This window comes from Eublepharis macularius, chromosome 2, assembly GCF_028583425.1.
Source record: "Eublepharis macularius isolate TG4126 chromosome 2, MPM_Emac_v1.0, whole genome shotgun sequence".
NCBI classification, from domain to species: Eukaryota; Metazoa; Chordata; class Lepidosauria; order Squamata; family Eublepharidae; genus Eublepharis; species Eublepharis macularius.
The window spans coordinates 169,777,669-169,794,840 of record NC_072791.1 but is presented as its reverse complement, the minus strand read 5'-3'; the positions used below and the strand labels follow the sequence as shown (position 1 = coordinate 169,794,840).

The 17,172-nt window shown below is 42.2% G+C and overlaps 1 protein-coding gene across 2 annotated transcripts in view; it reads left to right on the top strand.

Moving 5' to 3' along the window:
- INSIG2 (insulin induced gene 2) overlaps positions 1–10,793 on the top strand; it is a 38,423-nt gene extending 27,630 nt beyond the window's left edge. The window contains exons 2-6 of one of the 2 annotated variants that reach the window (XM_054971088.1): positions 472–820; positions 3,878–4,002; positions 4,397–4,563; positions 5,758–5,857; positions 7,823–10,793. In XM_054971088.1, the coding sequence (XP_054827063.1) occupies positions 553–820; positions 3,878–4,002; positions 4,397–4,563; positions 5,758–5,857; positions 7,823–7,864 (702 nt within the window). In that variant the 5' untranslated portion in view covers positions 472–552 and the 3' untranslated portion in view covers positions 7,865–10,793. Of the gene's footprint in view, positions 1–471; positions 821–3,877; positions 4,003–4,396; positions 4,568–5,757; positions 5,858–7,822 lie in introns of those variants that run through there. The other variant, XM_054971089.1, reaches the window with a different exon arrangement.
- The last annotated feature ends 6,379 nt before the right edge of the window (positions 10,794–17,172 follow it).

Here is a 17,172-nt window from a genome sequence, read left to right as displayed (position 1 = left end):
CAGAGAGTTGTTTTAATCCCCTGCTCGGTGCAAATAGCAACACAAAGCTTTGGCAGAGTTTTCCCATTATGCCCTTACAAGAGATGGTTCTGTTGTGCAAGCCAACTAAGGCAATGGCTTACAAGGTCATATATAGAGAATTCTGCAGAAGCCACTTTTATTGTTTACTTTTTATGTGTATGCATTCACATACACGTATGTTAAAGAACCTAGTGCCTGTGTAGTGCAATGAGTGCCAAAGATAAATAATAACAGGTCCTTATGTTTGGGAGGCTATGCTGGGGCCCAGTTATTAAGCCTCTCAAATTTGCTGGACCCCTACAGTAGGTATTTCTTTAAGATATGCAGGGATTGAAAACTGGCCAGTAGAACTCCTCTTGATTTAAGAACTGCTGTGTTGATTCCATGTAATGTATATATGTTCTATGATTACATTATATTACATTAAGTTACATTACCATTTTTGAACAGGATTTGGAGTACCTCCTGATTGAGGAAAGACAAGGTTGCTTCGACTTCGCCTCTTCTCTGGACCCCAGACTTCTGTGATGAATGTTGTTGGAAATATATGAGGACATGGCAGATGACGACACACAGCCTTCCATACGAAAGAAGTGTGGCCCATACATTTCTTCAATAACTAGCCGCAGCCTGAACTTGGTCATCCGTGGGATAGTCCTGTTTTTAATTGGTGTCTTTCTTGCATTAGTATTAAACTTGCTGCAGATTCAGAGAAATGTCACCTTGTTTCCACCTGATGTGATTACAAGTATCTTCTCTTCAGCTTGGTGGGTACCACTTTGCTGTGGAACAGCATCAGGTATGTCAGATCAGTTGTACTGTGGGAACTTGTCGTGAGCTCGCTGCAGTCCATCATGGGTGCAAGGCCTGTACATGAAGAGATCCCCACAAAGTATAATAGCTCTGATTTTCTTCTTTTTCTCACATTATACCTGCACAGATTATATGCAGGCATGCCAAGTAATCTCATGAGTTCTGCCCACACCACTCACATTCCTGCCAGCTTTTTCTGCTGCACCCACAGTAGGATGTTTGTTTAAGCGGTGTTCAAGTGGTATGATGCTGAATGACCCATATATCCTAACTTTTACTGCTACTGCTAGTGGTCTGCCAAAAAATATTGGTATTTGTGTTTTAAGGTTATGATATGGAGAACCTGTCTAGGCAGCATTCAGAGTCTCGGGGGGGGGGGGGGAGTTCTGAGCATGGCATTCCGAGTCTTGTTTGAAGTGAATTTCTATGAGCAGATGGACTCTGGGTCCTCTTGCTTCCATAGCAAAGGCACAGGAACGGATTTAAGGAAAGGCAAAATTAAAGGATAAATAATTTCTGCAGCTTCCCCTTCCCCACCCATATTTCAGCACCTACTCTTATGGATTAAGATGCTGTATGAGATCTTTTTATCAGTGTATACCTCTTGGCAGTGTCGTTGGGGGAAGCACTGATGGAGGATTTGATTGCAAGTAAAGCTCCATAATAAAGCTGATGTTTTCCTGAGGCTGTCGTAGAATTCTAATACAGATTAATAAACTGATCTATTGTGTAGCAAACAGATGTTTTGGCTAACGGCAGTCTTCAAAGTTAGTTGTTACCTAATTATTTGGGGGGCATTGATAAACACAGACTTTACAGAGGACTCTGATTTGAAAGGAATTTTCTGCGTCAAGACATCAATTTTCTTGGGAGTGTACTTGGAATAATTTGGTCATGGCTATAGGCATATTTTTATCTGTCAGCTGTCTTATCTCACCTTTTTATGTAGTTGCTCTGATTCTTCATTTACTTACTTTTTTATACTTAAAATTTTGGCACACAGATCTTGTGGAACTTGAATTACAAGATTAATTGATTTGGATTGATCATTTTGTGTGTGCCTTTTAAAAAATAAAAACCCTGGGTTGGATTCAAAGGTACCCTACTATTTGGAGAAGATAGCTTTGTCTAGAATGTTGCCCAAGGAAGTAAACACTAAATCCAAAGGTGATTTTCTGTAAGACATTACATAAGAACTTGCTCAGTCTTTTGCTTTGGTAGAACCCAGCTATTATAACCCTGCATGAACTTTTGTGCCAGTATTTCTGGCACAGCACTTGTAGGCAACATCTGAAATTGTGTTTTCACAAGCCAAAGCCACATCAATTGTATTCATTTTATTTTTTAAAAAAGAAACATAAGATTCCTACTTTGCAGAATACCCCTGTATATATGGTAAAGGTTTAGCAGTTGTATCACCTTTTTTCTTTGCTCATGGGTAATGCTACTTGACAAAGAGTTTACTATCTATGATAATTAAAAGCCATACTTTAGACTTACTTCCTAACAGGAGATACTGCTATTATTTTACCTTTTATTTTTAAAATTATTGTCCTACCTTATAATTCCAATGTAGTCTTGAGTAGACGTGGGCACGAATGGAACCCCCCCCCCCCCGAACACCCTGTTCATCATTCATTGCCATCCACGAACAACGAACATGGACGAACATGAACTGTTCCCGAACATGTTCGTTGTTCGTGGGGGCCAGAACCACCCCCAACCCCCCCTTAGCCCCCCCTCCCCTCAAACCCACTTACCTGGTCCCTTAAAGATCCCTTTAAACTATCAGGTGGCAGGGGGGGATTGTAATCCTAACCACCATGTGTGGTTTTCTGCTTGCACACCAAAGTTTTACAGTTCTCCCTTACACAGCCAGTGCCTTGCGCACTTAACCACAAGACGAAGGAAGGAATCTTTCAAAGGCCTGTCTAGGCTTCCACAAAAAGAAAATGTCATCCTTCCTGCTTTCCATTCCCATACTGGAGGTGAGGTTGGATTTCACCTACAATGCAGATCTTTTGAGTGTGATGGTATATGAAAGCCTTTCTTAATGAAAGTGCTTTCCCAAATCATTGCAGTAAATACAAATCTTGACTATAGTGCTTGATTTCATGTTCACTCTTGGCAGGAGTTAACATTACCAGTCTCTCTAAGCGCTGTCAGAATGGTTGTATATATGATCTCATCATAAGGCTTGTAGGTTCGTGAGTTAAAGAGAGAAGGAGGAAAGGAGGAATTCCCTCTTTTCTCATCATGATAGGGATGAAGTCATTTGGGAGGATAGTATATAATTGTGGTATATTGTTCTTCCTTCAAGCTCTTCCCCAAAAAAGACGTCCTGGGGAATTGAAAGCAATAGAGTCTAAGTACCCAGTCCTAGGAAAAATGATGCATCCTAAAAATCAACTTTTGCTTATGCTTGAGTATTGTCATATATCTCTGGTGGTTAATCCTGCTGAAGAAATGTGTGCTCAGCATCAGAAACTGAAGGCCTTTGACTGTCATCCTGTGGCTCAGGTGGTCATAACATATGTGTGGGAAATTAAGCTGTTGTAGATTGAGGATTTAAAATTAGGAAGCAAAAGACAGGAATAAGCAGGCAGTTGTAATTATTGTTTAAAAAAACTATCATCAAAATGAAGACAGAATAGTTAAAGAAAACAGGTCCTGGTTTGGGGCCTTGCTCATCCTGACTAATGAATTGTAGCGTAATGGAAAGGTGGTTTCAGCTGAATTGCAGTGCTGCAAAGCTACCGCTAAGCAACTCCTGAAATTGCAGCAATACAAACTGTGTTATTAGACAATGGAGGAAATACTTCACCTGTAAGCAGAAATGAAAAAGGAAACCTATCATTTCAAGAGGCACTGATATTTTGAGGATGATTACGTCCCGAACAGATTGTGAAGAGCTTCAGAAAATTTTCTGCAGCTGGGATCTCTTGCTGGAAATGGCCAAAGAAATTCATTAATGTGCACAAGGAACAAAGTATGAATGACAATTTCTCAGATTTCTCAGTATGTCTTTTTCTTTGTTTTCCAGCTGTGATTGGGTTATTGTACCCTTGCATGGATAGACATCTAGGTGAGCCACATAAATTTAAGCGGGAATGGTCCAGTGTGATGCGATGCGTAGCAGTCTTTGTTGGTATAAATCATGCCAGTGCTGTATCCTTCTTTACAAGAATTAAGCTGGAGGTAATATCTTAAGTTTATAGGGAGAGCAAAAGTTAAACCAAGGCTGTCCCAGTCACATCACTGAGATTGCATGCATGGAACGCTTTGTGATGCGCACCAATTTGAAAGACTTGATTAAAATACAACACAGTTCAAGCTGTAGCATCCATGACAGCAGCAAACATAAAATAGCAGTAACTAAAATGACTTTGAAAAACAAGTTTCTATTGATTAATAGATGATATTAAAGCTGTATCAAGGCAAGGGTCCCAGGGAATTTCAGAGAACTGATGTGTCAAGAATGTCAGAAGTGCACAATGGTACAGGTAAAGTAAAATGAATGTTTCCATGACCTTCTAAATTGAATCCTTAATAATGCTCACAGAAAGTCGATTTTGCCAACAACATCCAGTTGTCTCTGACACTTGCAGCGCTTTCCATTGGATTGTGGTGGACATTCGATAGGTCTCGAAGTGGTTTTGGCCTGGGTGTAGGAATTGCATTTCTGGCCACACTGGTGACTCAACTCCTGGTCTACAATGGAGTTTATCAGTAAGTAAGTGTGTGTGTGTATTTCTTAGTAAACTTATATGCAGTAAAGGTGGTATCTAGCTTATCTGCTGGACAATTAAAAACTTCTTGATTTCTTTCCATCAGCAATTAAGCATGTGAAGATCCATTGGAATCAATGTGAGTTAGCTGGGTGTAATTGCGTACAACGGTGTGACGCAAATTGGATCTTTATCTTTTTTTTAAAGCCCCCAATGGGGTGCCCAACTCAGTTGAAGGCTATGGAACTTGAGTGAGGATGGAGGCTAACATGTCATCTGTACCCTTTCCTCCCTCAACACAAATCGACGTCCACTGGAGCTTATATTTGCACTGCAAGTACCTATATGGTTTCCTTTGTGAGGCAAATATTTTATCTACTTATACCCCACTTTTGTCTCCATTGGTGTCCCAATGCTGCTTACATCATTCTCTGCTCTGTATTTTATCCTTACAGCAAATCTATGTGGTAGGTTAGGCTGAGTGTGTGTGACTGGCCCAAGGTCACCTAGCAAACTTCCATGGTAGAATGGGGATTGGCACCTGAGTCTTCCAGACCCTGTCCTATACTCTAACCATTGCACCACACTGGCTGTCAGTGTGTGGGGTAGCAATCCCTCCCTCCCTGCTGCAGCTGTGAATTCAGATAGCTTCCCCACCCTACCAGAACTGCTTCTGAAAATTAAAAACAAAAGCCGTAAATCTGGTCATGGATCTTCTAAGCTCTTGTCAAGTTTGACCCTAACTCTGCAACCCAAGATGCAGAAAGGAATTTGCTTGGCCCTTTCTGTTGCTGTTCAGGTGGTGTGTTTCTACATGTTCTGGTAATTCCTGCCATACTGTTCCTGCATGCAGCATTATAACGAGGGAGAGTAATTCCTAAGGGCTGTCATAAGGTGTCTTGCAGCTCCCTGTGAAATAGCTGCTGTGCTAGAACTTGTGGTTCCTCAGCTGCTGCTCTACAGCTTTGTCCTCTTTGGCATCTTATGGGCCTTTTTAGCTACTGTAGAGTTGCAGCATGCAGGAAAGCAGGACAATTGCCTCTGCTCCATTTGTCAGGAATAGGAGTGTATATTGGCACAGATCATTTTCACCACTCTGGCCTGCACCGTAGCCTAAACATGCCAGAGTTTCATGTCCTCCTCCTGTTGCATACAGGACTAAGAAATAATATGTGACTCTCATTTCTTTCCTTAGATACACTTCACCTGACTTTCTGTATGTTCGATCCTGGTTACCCTGTATATTTTTTGCGGGTGGAATAACAATGGGGAACATTGGCAGGCAGCTGGCAATGGTAAGTTAGTTTATTAGTATTAGGATTGTTTGTAGCACGCTTGTGAATGCTGGATGAGTGCACAGCTCTTTCCTTGCGGGCCATATCCAGGTACTTGTGCTGCATGTAGGAACTTAGGATGTTGCAGCAAAGATGCTGTTCTCTACAAGTCATGTCAGATATCCTATGATGTTATCCACCACATCACACTCTAATTTATCATCATCATCATCATCATCATCATCAAGCTGCCTTTCTACCTTGCAGGAGCTCAAGGTGGCGTACAATATAAATAAATAAATAAATAAATAACATAAAGTGAACATAAATAACATAAAGTTTAAAAATACAGTTTAGGCATGCCAATGAACATAAACACAAAGTTAATTAAAAGCAGGTTTAAATAAAAGTGTCTTCAGCTGCCTCCTGAAAACCAGCAGTTAGGAGGCCAGCGCACCTTCCTGGGGATGCTGTTCGATTTTATTTAAAAGCTCTATATTTGAAGACAATATAACCGAAACAAAAAAATATTTTGGCTAGTAGTTTCCAAACAATTTTTGAGTACTTTGGAATTACCCAGAAAACTGTAGCGTGTCCCCCAAATCTGTGCTTGTTGCGTTTTTACTATGAGATGCTTTACAATTTGGAAGCTGCCCCTTTGAGTTGCTACAGGATCTAAATATTTTAAAGAACAAGCAGAGCTTCTAAATGTAGGCCTCTTAGGCAAGCTGCAGAGTTCCTCTCTGGGTTGCTAGGCTCAGGGTGGGGAGGAAGGAACAAGTCAATATCACCCAGAGCACTCCCTCCAAAGAACCTATTTGCTCTCATTGCCATCCTGAGGTGTTCTCAGACTTTGAGGAAATAGGGTGGATGTTACTTACAGCCTTTTTCCCCATCAGCCCTCCTTCTGAATGCCCAGAGTAGCAGGAGGGGAGGCCTGGGATGACTGGTTTTTAAACCCTCAACTGGCCTTGCCTTCCCTGTTTATGCCTCGCTTCTGGAGAGGCTTGCCCATCCACATATCTCTGTTGGTGGCTTCCAGCTGAAATAGATTTCCCTGCTCCCCTGCGGTGGGATATGGTTGGTTGCTGGCTTGTGTTGTTGCCCTGGCATTCGGCCTTGGACAGGATCCCACCCCCAGGCCCACGCAGGCAGCCAGCAGTGCTGCCCGTGCTGTGCTGTGACCGTTGCAGCGGCAAGCCAGGCCTGAGGCACCCACCAGCCTCTCTCCCACCAGTTCATTCACTTCTGTTAGGCTTGTGCCTGTTTGACACTGGATTTTCAGCTGAAACAAGCGCTGATACAGTGTTGTAAAAATAAATTTAGGTAACTGAAAATGTTGAGATGGTTCAGAATGCTTCATATGGCTACACAAGCTTTACAAAATCCTGTTTGATTTATTCATTTAGGACATTTGTACATGACATTTTTCTCCAGGAGAGGTATTATTTATTACTCAGACAATTCAGGTGAGTGGCTGAGAGGGAAAGAACAGATTGCCTAAGACCATATCTTGAGTTTATGGGAGAGGCAAGGTTTGAAACCCAGTCACTCCCTTATACCCTGTGCAAGCTTTTAGCAAGTAGTTGATCTGACAGATGAGTTGTTACACTGGCAGTGTACTTGATCAAATAGAGACTGGGCGTTACTGCTCTGAGCTGATGCCTCAGTTATTCCCATTTGCCAGAGCTTCTGCTTGCCCATTCAGGTTTGAATTTGAGTCACATGGGTATGAACATCCACTCAAGAAGCGCAACGTGATCTGCCTTCGCCTATATGAATTCAACCGTCCTCTGCCTCTTTAGCTTCCCTTAGAAAAGGAGCAGTAACTGTTACCTTTTTACTTTGGTATGCATAGATTACCAGGACACTGGCAGACCTGGGCCATTTGGGGAATGGAAGCTGCTCTGCTGGGCACATCCAGCTACATTGTTCCGTCTTGCCAGGAATTACGTTTACACTGGTTTTTTTGTGTTTATTTTGCAGTATGAATGCAAAGTCATTGCAGAAAAGTCTCATCAGGACTGAAAAGAGTGAAACATAACTTTGCCCAGGACAACGAATTACAGACTGTTGGAAGAGAACACACTAAGGAGCCCTTGACACTAAAATTGCCAAACAGCCATTTCCCTCATTTCTTCTTCTGTTTTTACCTCTCTGCCCCCACCCCAGCCTGTTCCATCCACAAAAAGCACTGTTTACTGCAATCTGTGATTGCTTCAACTGTAACTCATTTGAAAATTCTGGCCTCGGAATTGATTGTGTGGAATTTGAATGCAACACACTGAACAAGGTGGTGGTTTCTGTGGCTAGGAGCCTTTCATTTCTGCACTAAGTAAGGCTTGCCTGAAGCCATCCTCTTCTCTTTTCCCCCCATAATGTCCCAGTGCCAAACTTTTTTTCTTCAGGCTGCATTCCATTTTTATTTATCTTGGACAACTTGAGGAATGTGGCGCTCATTGAGGGGTGGTTGCTGTTTGATTATTCTTCAAGCCCGTTATATAGAGGTGGTCTGGAAAGATGTGGATAAAATTAAATCAAAAATGTAATCCCAAATGATGTCATCACTAGTTTAAAATATATATACACATCTCCATCTACAGGTCAATTACATATCAGGTGCATTGACACGCAGCCAACACGTGGTGTCTGTCTTGTGTTGTTTGCACTTAGGATGCACAACCCACCTGCAGTCACATTGTCAGTGCCTGTGATGTGTTTAGGAGTGGTGTCCCTTTGCCATTGGGCCTCAGCAAGAACACAGCTGCAAATGCAAGCACAGCCCCAAAGCTAGTGATCATTGCTGGGGCTACGGAGAAGTAAGCTCTTTCGTGGACAGCAGTTTTGCCCTGGAAATAGGAAAATACCATACTTGCCTGACTTTACTGAAATATTCTTCGGTGTTCTCTTTGCAGTTTTAGCCCATAAAATATGCTTGCATGTATTCTGTTGACAGAAGGCATCATTAAATATGAACTTTTCCTACAGTGGGGCTAGGAGAAGATCCTGATGAACAGGGACCAGCTCATGCCCTAGGGTCATTACACTTTTACTATAACAGACCTTTGAGGATGGGGTGAATATGCCTTACTGGAGATGAACTCCAGGGGTTGTTGATCTGAATGGAAACTTAAGTTGAATCTCCTCTAAACTTGACCAGTTTCATTATTTCTGTCAATATATCCATTTAGGCTGTGTACTGCTGCTTTTTAAAGTTACTTTAAAAAAAAAACATCTGAAAGGTTTTAGAAAGACATGATGCAGCCCCTTCAAAAGGCCAAAGGTGTTCCAAAGAATGGACCCATTTAGAGAGAACATTTATTTTTCTTAATAATGTGTACATTATGCTCATAAACATGTGGAACAGGCACATGAAGCAGCATTTTTATAGCTTGCAATCTAATATATGAAGAATATGCAATAGACGTCATAGAGAAAATATTATCAGAAGGAAAACGTGCAATCAGTAAGACTTTTTTTAAAAAAACAAATAATATGCAACATATCAGTAGCTTCAGCTTTCCACTGGTACTTGCAGCTTCATTCACTGCGCGACAACTCTAACGTGGTTGTGATGTTATGAGACTTTAATAATATTTTAAAGCACTTAAGTATTGGTGCATGTTCTTATTGCCCCTCCTTCCAAGTTATAATACTTATATCTGATTTAATTTTAAGTGGTCTGAATGAGGTTTGGAATTATGGAGATGTTTTAAAATGAAATACCAAACAATCTACTTTTTTGGCCCATCAGAATTTGTGGCTATCCATGATTATGCTGATAAATATTTATGGGGTTCAATCACATTTCTTAAGTGGTGTTCTGGGCTTGTTAAATTTTGGCAAAAACAACTTGAAGGTTTAAATCTGAAATTTTTTGGCCCTTGTAAAGCAGAGAACCACTGTGGGCAATAAATCGGTGAGGACTGAGGGTTTTGAGAGAGCTGTACCTGAGCTTTCTAACTGACCATTTCTGCTATTTGTGTGCTCTTGACTCTGTCCATATATGTATAAAGCAGTGGAGTAAATCAGAGTTGGTGTGTATAGTAGTGAAAAGAGATAATATTCTGCAATGCATTTTTTCCAGTCTTTCTTGTAGGAGTAACCTGCCCTAGAGAGGAGCAGGAGCTTGGTTTGCATTTGATTTTTGTAAATGTGACTGAAATGACTGAGGACAATTGGCAGTTGTATGAAACCTCAGTTCATAGTATAGCGGTACATTGATGAATCCCTGTGGCTATGTTATCTGAAGCCTGTAAAGAACTTAGTAACCCATGGGGACGACTTAACCCTTTGATAATTGTCCTTTGAATCTTACATGACCTCATGTTACATGGTCTTTCTGCCTAGGTTTATTGAAGGGATGTATCCACCCTCCTGAAGAAATCCAAGGCGACTTAACAACTGTTAAAAACTGAAAATGTGCAGAGACATAGATCTCAGGTCCTGAAGATTAACTTCGAGATAAGAAGTGCTACTTTGCTATGAAACCACTTGCCCACTCTTTTTGTGAGTTGTCCTTTCTGGGCATACATAGTTGGAAAGTCCCGCTGTGAAAACTACTGTTACATCTCCAATTTTTACAATTGATGCAAATTTAGCCTGTCTTAGCTATTTTGGTGGTGTTTTATTTTAATAAGTTACTCTTCGTTTAAAACAACCCATGAAGATTTTGTGTAACAACTAGTCTGTACTGGAATCTTGAGGGGAGATATTTGTAATGGGAATGCTGAAACAACCTTAATTACAGTGGTGGAAAGATGCAGCTACTGTATAATGTATAATTATAATATTAGTCTGTCTTCAAAATGTTCTATAGAGAATGAATAAGGTATATTTTAGATACAACTTTATAAGCACTATAAACTCTTACCTAGTTATGAATTGTAAAGGTGGTTGATGTTTACTTCAAATTGCTGTTAAAAGCAAGATGTGCATTAAATATAATTACAGTCTTGTTGGGCAGGGTTTTTTTCATTGCCCCAATAACAATACTTCATAATTGTATCACAGTGATTATTTTTGAGTGATAAAATTAGATTGTTGGCTGTTGCACCAGCATCATGGTTACAGAACAACTTTTTTTAAAAAAAAGGCTACAAGAAAGCAAGCCTGTTAATACACATAAACCAGCCATTGCACTGAGACAACACAATTTTGGCCTGTCTGGGCCTTTAGCTCTCAATGCAGTATGGGAGAAGTAGTAAAACAAAACAAATTAAAGGAGGATCAGCCAAGCCCAAGCAGATTTGCCCTTTCAAGATATTGAAGCAGCCAGATTAAAAAAAAAAGCATTGCATCAGAGCTGACCACCCTGCTGCCATGGAGAGGAAAAAAATTATCCTTATTGTAGAAATTTTATTTTAGTAATATTAAAGTAGGCTCATAGTACTGATGCCCCTACTCCCATTTGCTGCTCATTCACTTCAGTGTGCTTACCTTAGGAAATAGCCCTAGCCACTTAAAAGCCAGGATCAGTTCGGACATAACACAGCACTTTATATCATAGTGTCACTTCATATTTTGTTCTTGTCCCAGTTCATCTGCTCACAACTTTGTGAATAACTGCCTCAGGGTCCCAGGTGCGCTTTGTGGCTGATGGAGCCTAGTCTCTCTCATCCTAGTACAACACTTCAAGTGCTACATGCTTCTGCCTTGTAACTTTTCAGTTGTGAATATTTTCAATGTGTATCCTTGAAATAATTTTTCAATCCTTTTGGAAGGCAATTTTGCCTGCAATCTATAGTTACTTAGGCAATGGTAAGAGTGCATGTCACAGACCTGTTAGGGCAAAGGATTCAAAGCCAGGCCATTTCCTGTCCATAGCTACTCATAATTTTTCCTTGTCATATAGCTAAATGGAAGTAATATTTCCATTATGTCTGGTAAAGATTCAGTGGACCACTTTAACAATAGAAGTTGGCCCATTAGACAAAGTTTGCTCACCAGTTTTTTAATGCTAAAGTCCAATTTCATTCTGTTACAAGCTAGTCCTCCATGGGTGTGCTTTTGAGAAATTATTTTTATTAAGAAATAAAGTAATACAATCTTAATTGGAATTCAGATGTAATGCAAAATCCTGGTTTATATTGACTAGTTAGTGTAACCAGAATTTAGCTTTCTTATTACTATGCAAGCCTTAATGTACCTCAGTAAATGCTGCTTTTGTTGCTTTCACGCTCTAGCCAAGGTGGATGATGCTGGGGAATAAGCCAGAATTAAGCTGGGCTGTCTGTGTGCTCACCATATATGAAACCACAGTTGAAGACTGTGGTTAAGAAACTAACTTCCAGAACTTCTTTTGAAAGAATAATCAGGTAGTAAGTAGTCTATAATCAGAACATTACACCACACTTTAGTTAAGCCATAATTTGGATGATGTCTCAGTTGAGCACACTCATTTTCATCAGAGCTGTAAACAGGATGCTTTTCCTCTCGTGCTTAAAAGATATTTCCTGAAAAGCGTACGTCTGTTTTCAGTTATGAAACACTGTTTTCAGTGCACACCTCCTTAAAGTAAATCCCAACACAGGTTTTATTTTTGAAAAAAAATGTCCAGCTGTCAAGCAGTTATTTAGGCAATAGTAAGGGGTGGATGTATCACTGGGATTTTTGTCTTTAAATATATATATATGTCCATGGAAGCACAAAGAAATGCAATCTGACATTGAATTTTATTTTTGTTGATCATGATCATGAGATCTGACTTATGAATAATTGGTGGTGGCGGAGAGTTCTGTCAAGTCATAGCTGACTTATTGCGACCCTAGTGGGGTTTTCGTGGCAAGAAACTAATAGAGGTGATTTGCCATCATCTGCCCCTGCAAACCTGTTTTCTCTTGAGGTCTCCCATCCAGTTACTAACTATGGCTGGCCCTGCTTAGCTTCTCAGATCTGCTGAGATCAGGTTTGCCTGGGCAGGGTATTCAGGGTAGCATGAATAATTGCTATTTTATAAAAGAGCATCTGACGAAGAGAACTGGTCTTTGAAAGCTTATGCTACAGTAAAGTTGGTTAGTCTTAAAGGTGCTACTGGACTCTTTTCTATTTTGCTACTACAGACTAACACAGCTAACTCCTCTGGATAAAAGTGCCAGAGTCCTTGGCCCAGAATAAATTCTAAACATCGTTAGCAATGTCCATTCCCATCCCTAGAAAAATAGAAAATAACTATGGTATACAACGTTAACACATTTGACAGAAAATGAGGCATGACTCCTAAATGTCAATTCAGTGCATAACAAAATAATTTCCATAGTTCACAGGAATACAGTCATAATCTCAGCAATTACATTTAGTGTTGTGCTTTTTTATTCTTTTTAATGATTTCTCAGTAATATTTCTCAGTAATATTCATAACAGCACTGTAAGATACACAAGTATTGGCCTTCAGAGTGAGTTCCTGGCTGAGTTAAGATTTGAATCAGGGCCTACTTTAGTCTGTGGTCGTGGGTTGTTTCATTGCACCATCCCACAACCTCTGACACAGTTAAAATGCCACAGACTGTTTTTAGCCAGCTTGGCAGAGACCTTTATTTTCTTGGTCAATATGGCAACAGCCACTTGTACAAACTGACTGCAAGAAGGAAACAATTATGTTTTAATCCTTTCTTTAAAAGATCTGAAAAAATGTTATACTAGTGAAGTAGTCAGAGGAAGAAAGGCAAGTGGAGGTAAGCAGTTGAAAAGCAAGACTGCCCTTAGGAAATTGGAGGGAAAGTTTGGTTCACTTAAGAAAGCAGGTATACTAGTGGCTTACACTGCATATCTTTTGATGTAGAGGTACCTACCATATAGATAAAGCAGCTGTGATGGCAAATCCCTTTAGTATGGATGAGTATCAAAGTAGAAGTGGCTGGTGGATAATGTTTTGGGGGGGGGGGCATTTAACTAGGCTGGCTGGATGCCATTTCAGCTGAAGATCTTGCCTTGTTCACATCTGCTACTTAAATTGGCTTTCACATATAGAACCCATATCTGATTTAAAAATGGCTTTTCTTCCATTGCTTTGAATTGACCTTCATAAGTGAAGTGTAACACTCTAAAGAGAGTTAGTATCACTTGAGGGAACACCCACTGACTTGCCTATAGTACCATAGCTATAAGAGGGACTATGGTAAAAAGGGGTCATGGGAATAGATCCTTTAAAGAATCTGAAAGAATAAAATAGAGAGTGAATGGCCTATCGCCATCTTTAAATGTATTCTTCTACAGCAGTATATTCTTGTGACAGGGATACCTAATGCTGCTATAAAGTCAGTGAAGTCTCGGGGGTAGATAGCAGTTCATGGTGAAAAGTTTTTCTCATGAAACTTTGACAGAGTCTGAGGCAAGGTGTAATAAATTACGGTCAAGGAAAAGAAAATACTCCTGGGATACAGGAAACTGGCATGTGGCTCTGGGCAAAGAAATATTTCTTTGTGTTACTTTGCTCTGAGGAGGCACATTCTGTTTCTATGATAGTGCTTTTTATGCCATCAGGAAAAATTAAGGACAGCTCTCTTTTTTAAAAAAGCGGTAATTCTATTGCTCAGATGGTTGAACATTATGAGAAATGATTATGGCTTGTATGAAATTACCTTCATTGAATTGGTTATAGTTGTTTAAAGTCTTTGGCAAACTTTTGAAACTTGGCAGTAGAGATGAACAATACAAATTCATAAAGTGTAATGATCATCTAACAAAATCTAGTGCCCTGTTATCTACTGAGACAGAGACCAAGAAAGATAGTGCCCCCCCCCAATATTTCAGGTAATGGCTTCTGCTAAACTAAAACTCATTCTGTGGAATGATAAGGAATTTGGGGGAAATTATCCATGCTGGAATATTATATGATTTTTTAAAAAATGAAATGTAGTCACAAAAGATTTGTCATTTATAGTCCACCTTTCTCACTGAGACTCAAGGCAGATTACATAGTACGAGACTAGTACAATCAGTATCAAGTACATTTCAATACAGTATCAAGGACATTTCCATAAACGATGCCATAGGGTAAATAGAGACAAGTTTAAAAGACATAGTATTAGCAAGAACCCAATACAGAGTGGAAAAAATACTGAAGCAGAACATAATCAGTTCTAGGACTAACATTAGACAACATGGAACACAGGTGGTACAATACAGCCCTCCCATTTGAGTAAAAAGCCTTTTTGAATAGTTCAGTTTTGTATCATTTATGAAAAGCCAGGATAGTGGGGGCTCTTCTGACTTCCTCAGGCAGGTCATTCCACAAGATAGGGGCCACCACAGAGAAAGCCTGTGTACGGGCTGCTGCTGACTTCACATGGAAATGGAAGCATACTTTAATCCTTGTGGAAGAGTACTTTAATCCTTCTTGCCATTTGTTCAAAATTCTTCAACTATCCTTTTTCTATAAAACAGAAAAGAGAGTCCTATTTTTCTTTTGTGGTTTGTTTGGTTTGTTTAATTCAACTTATACCCCACCCTCCCCACAAATGAGCTCAGGGCAACTTACAACAGAGAAAGCAGTTTTGGGAAAGACATTTTAAGCAAGAAGCGCGGGCGCCCGACTTACCGGGTGCCCGGTTTGCTGCCGGGAGGCGCGGGGGCAGGGCAGGCGCGGCGGCCGGCGTGCTGGCTGACTCGGTCTCAGCCGGGCAGCCAGCACCCAATCAAATTTGAATTCCGGCCGGCCAATCAGCTGGCCGGGGCGGGGCCGCGCCAGCCAACGGACCTCAGGGAGGCAGTCTTCCCTCTGGTCCGCTGGCTGGGTATTTATTTAGGGCCCGGCCCGGCCTCATATCACTCGGCTCGGGCGGCGAATCCCACCCACCGCTCCCTTTCTTTCATTGCTTGTATGGTTTCTTCTTTGTCACAACTTTTGGCGGTTGGTCATTGGATCGGATCTCTTTTGGGGGAATCAGGGCCTCCGCCCTGGTTCCTGTAAGGGGATTCCCATAAGGAATCTTGGGGGTGAGTCACGGAGGTGCATGCCCAGCTCGGGGGCTGCCAGGCGGACTCACCACCAGGCGGCAGGGGAATCATGCAGGGGTGTACACCCAGATGATCTCCCCCTTAATGCCGCTCCTTGGGTGCCCCCCCTCAGCTGGGGCCTGACGGGGGAGGGTTCATCGGCTGGCAGGCGGGTCAGCCGATGCGTGGGGATCCGATCCATATGACTGCCTTCGCTCCTTACCTGCTGTTCGCAATAAAGTTGTGGCCTATTTTCACCCAGCCAGTGTGTGGTCTCAGTTTGTCGCCAGCGCCTGCCACCCATCGCGCCATCAGCCTAGGCTGCAAAGAAAAGTTCCCAGATCCTCGTGAATACACATGAAACTGCCTTATACTGAATCAGGCCCCTGGTCCATCAGGATCAGAACTGTCTACTCAGACTGGCGGTGGCTCTTCTGGATCGTCTTCGTCCTTCTGTGCAGCCCCACATTGGGACTGCGCAGGCGCAGGCCAGCCGCGGAAAAGATTTTTCTAGCTCTAAGAGATGTGAGGGGGACGTTCGGATCCACCGCGCATGCGCGCCGGTGTTCCCGCCAATTTTGAATGCATATATATCCGAACGTCCCCGGCATTCCCTCAGTTCCTTTTTCGCCGCCGTCGAAAAGGTTCTTATTGTCTAGCGTTCGTTTCAAGCGTCTCTTCGGAGTTTTGGATCGTTTCTTCTGCTGGTCGGTATTTTCCCCTTGTCATCTGTCGGGAGATACCGTTCATTATGTCGCAGACATCTTTGTTTAAAAAGTGTCATAAATGCGGCACTAAGATGACCCATTCGGACGGCCATGAGCTCTGCCTCATCTGCCTGGGCGAGGGGCATGTTGTCGAGCGCTGCTCCATTTGTATGTCCTTCACTCCGAAGGCAAGGAGTGATCGGAAGGCCAGGCTCCGTGCCTTCTTGTGGGATGCCAACCTTCTCCCCCCCAAGCCGTCAGGCTCTTCGGGAGATAGGCCGCGCTCCGCCGCTCCGTCACCGGCGCCGTCTCGTAAGTCGCCAGAGCCGCTCCCCTCGGAACCGACGGGGCAACCCGTTCCGGAGGCCCGTCCTGATTCCGGTTCCGGGGATCGTCCTTCGAGCCGGAAGGCCAAGAAGCGTTCCGCGCCCAAGCCGAAGTCCTCCTCCAAGCCTTCGGTTCGGGAGGCTGTTTCGGAGCCCCCGTCCAAGAAGGCCAAGGCGAAGTCGAGGGCCAAGGACCGTGCATTGTCCCCAGCTCCGACTGTGCTGCCTGGTTCTCCGGCCGAACCAGTCCTGATACCCGACGATGTGGTGAGTCTCCACACCCCGTCGCCTCCTTGCACGCCTCCTCCGTCGGTTCCCGAGGAGTTTATGCCGTTTCCGCCTTTCCCGGAACCGTTCCAATCTTTTG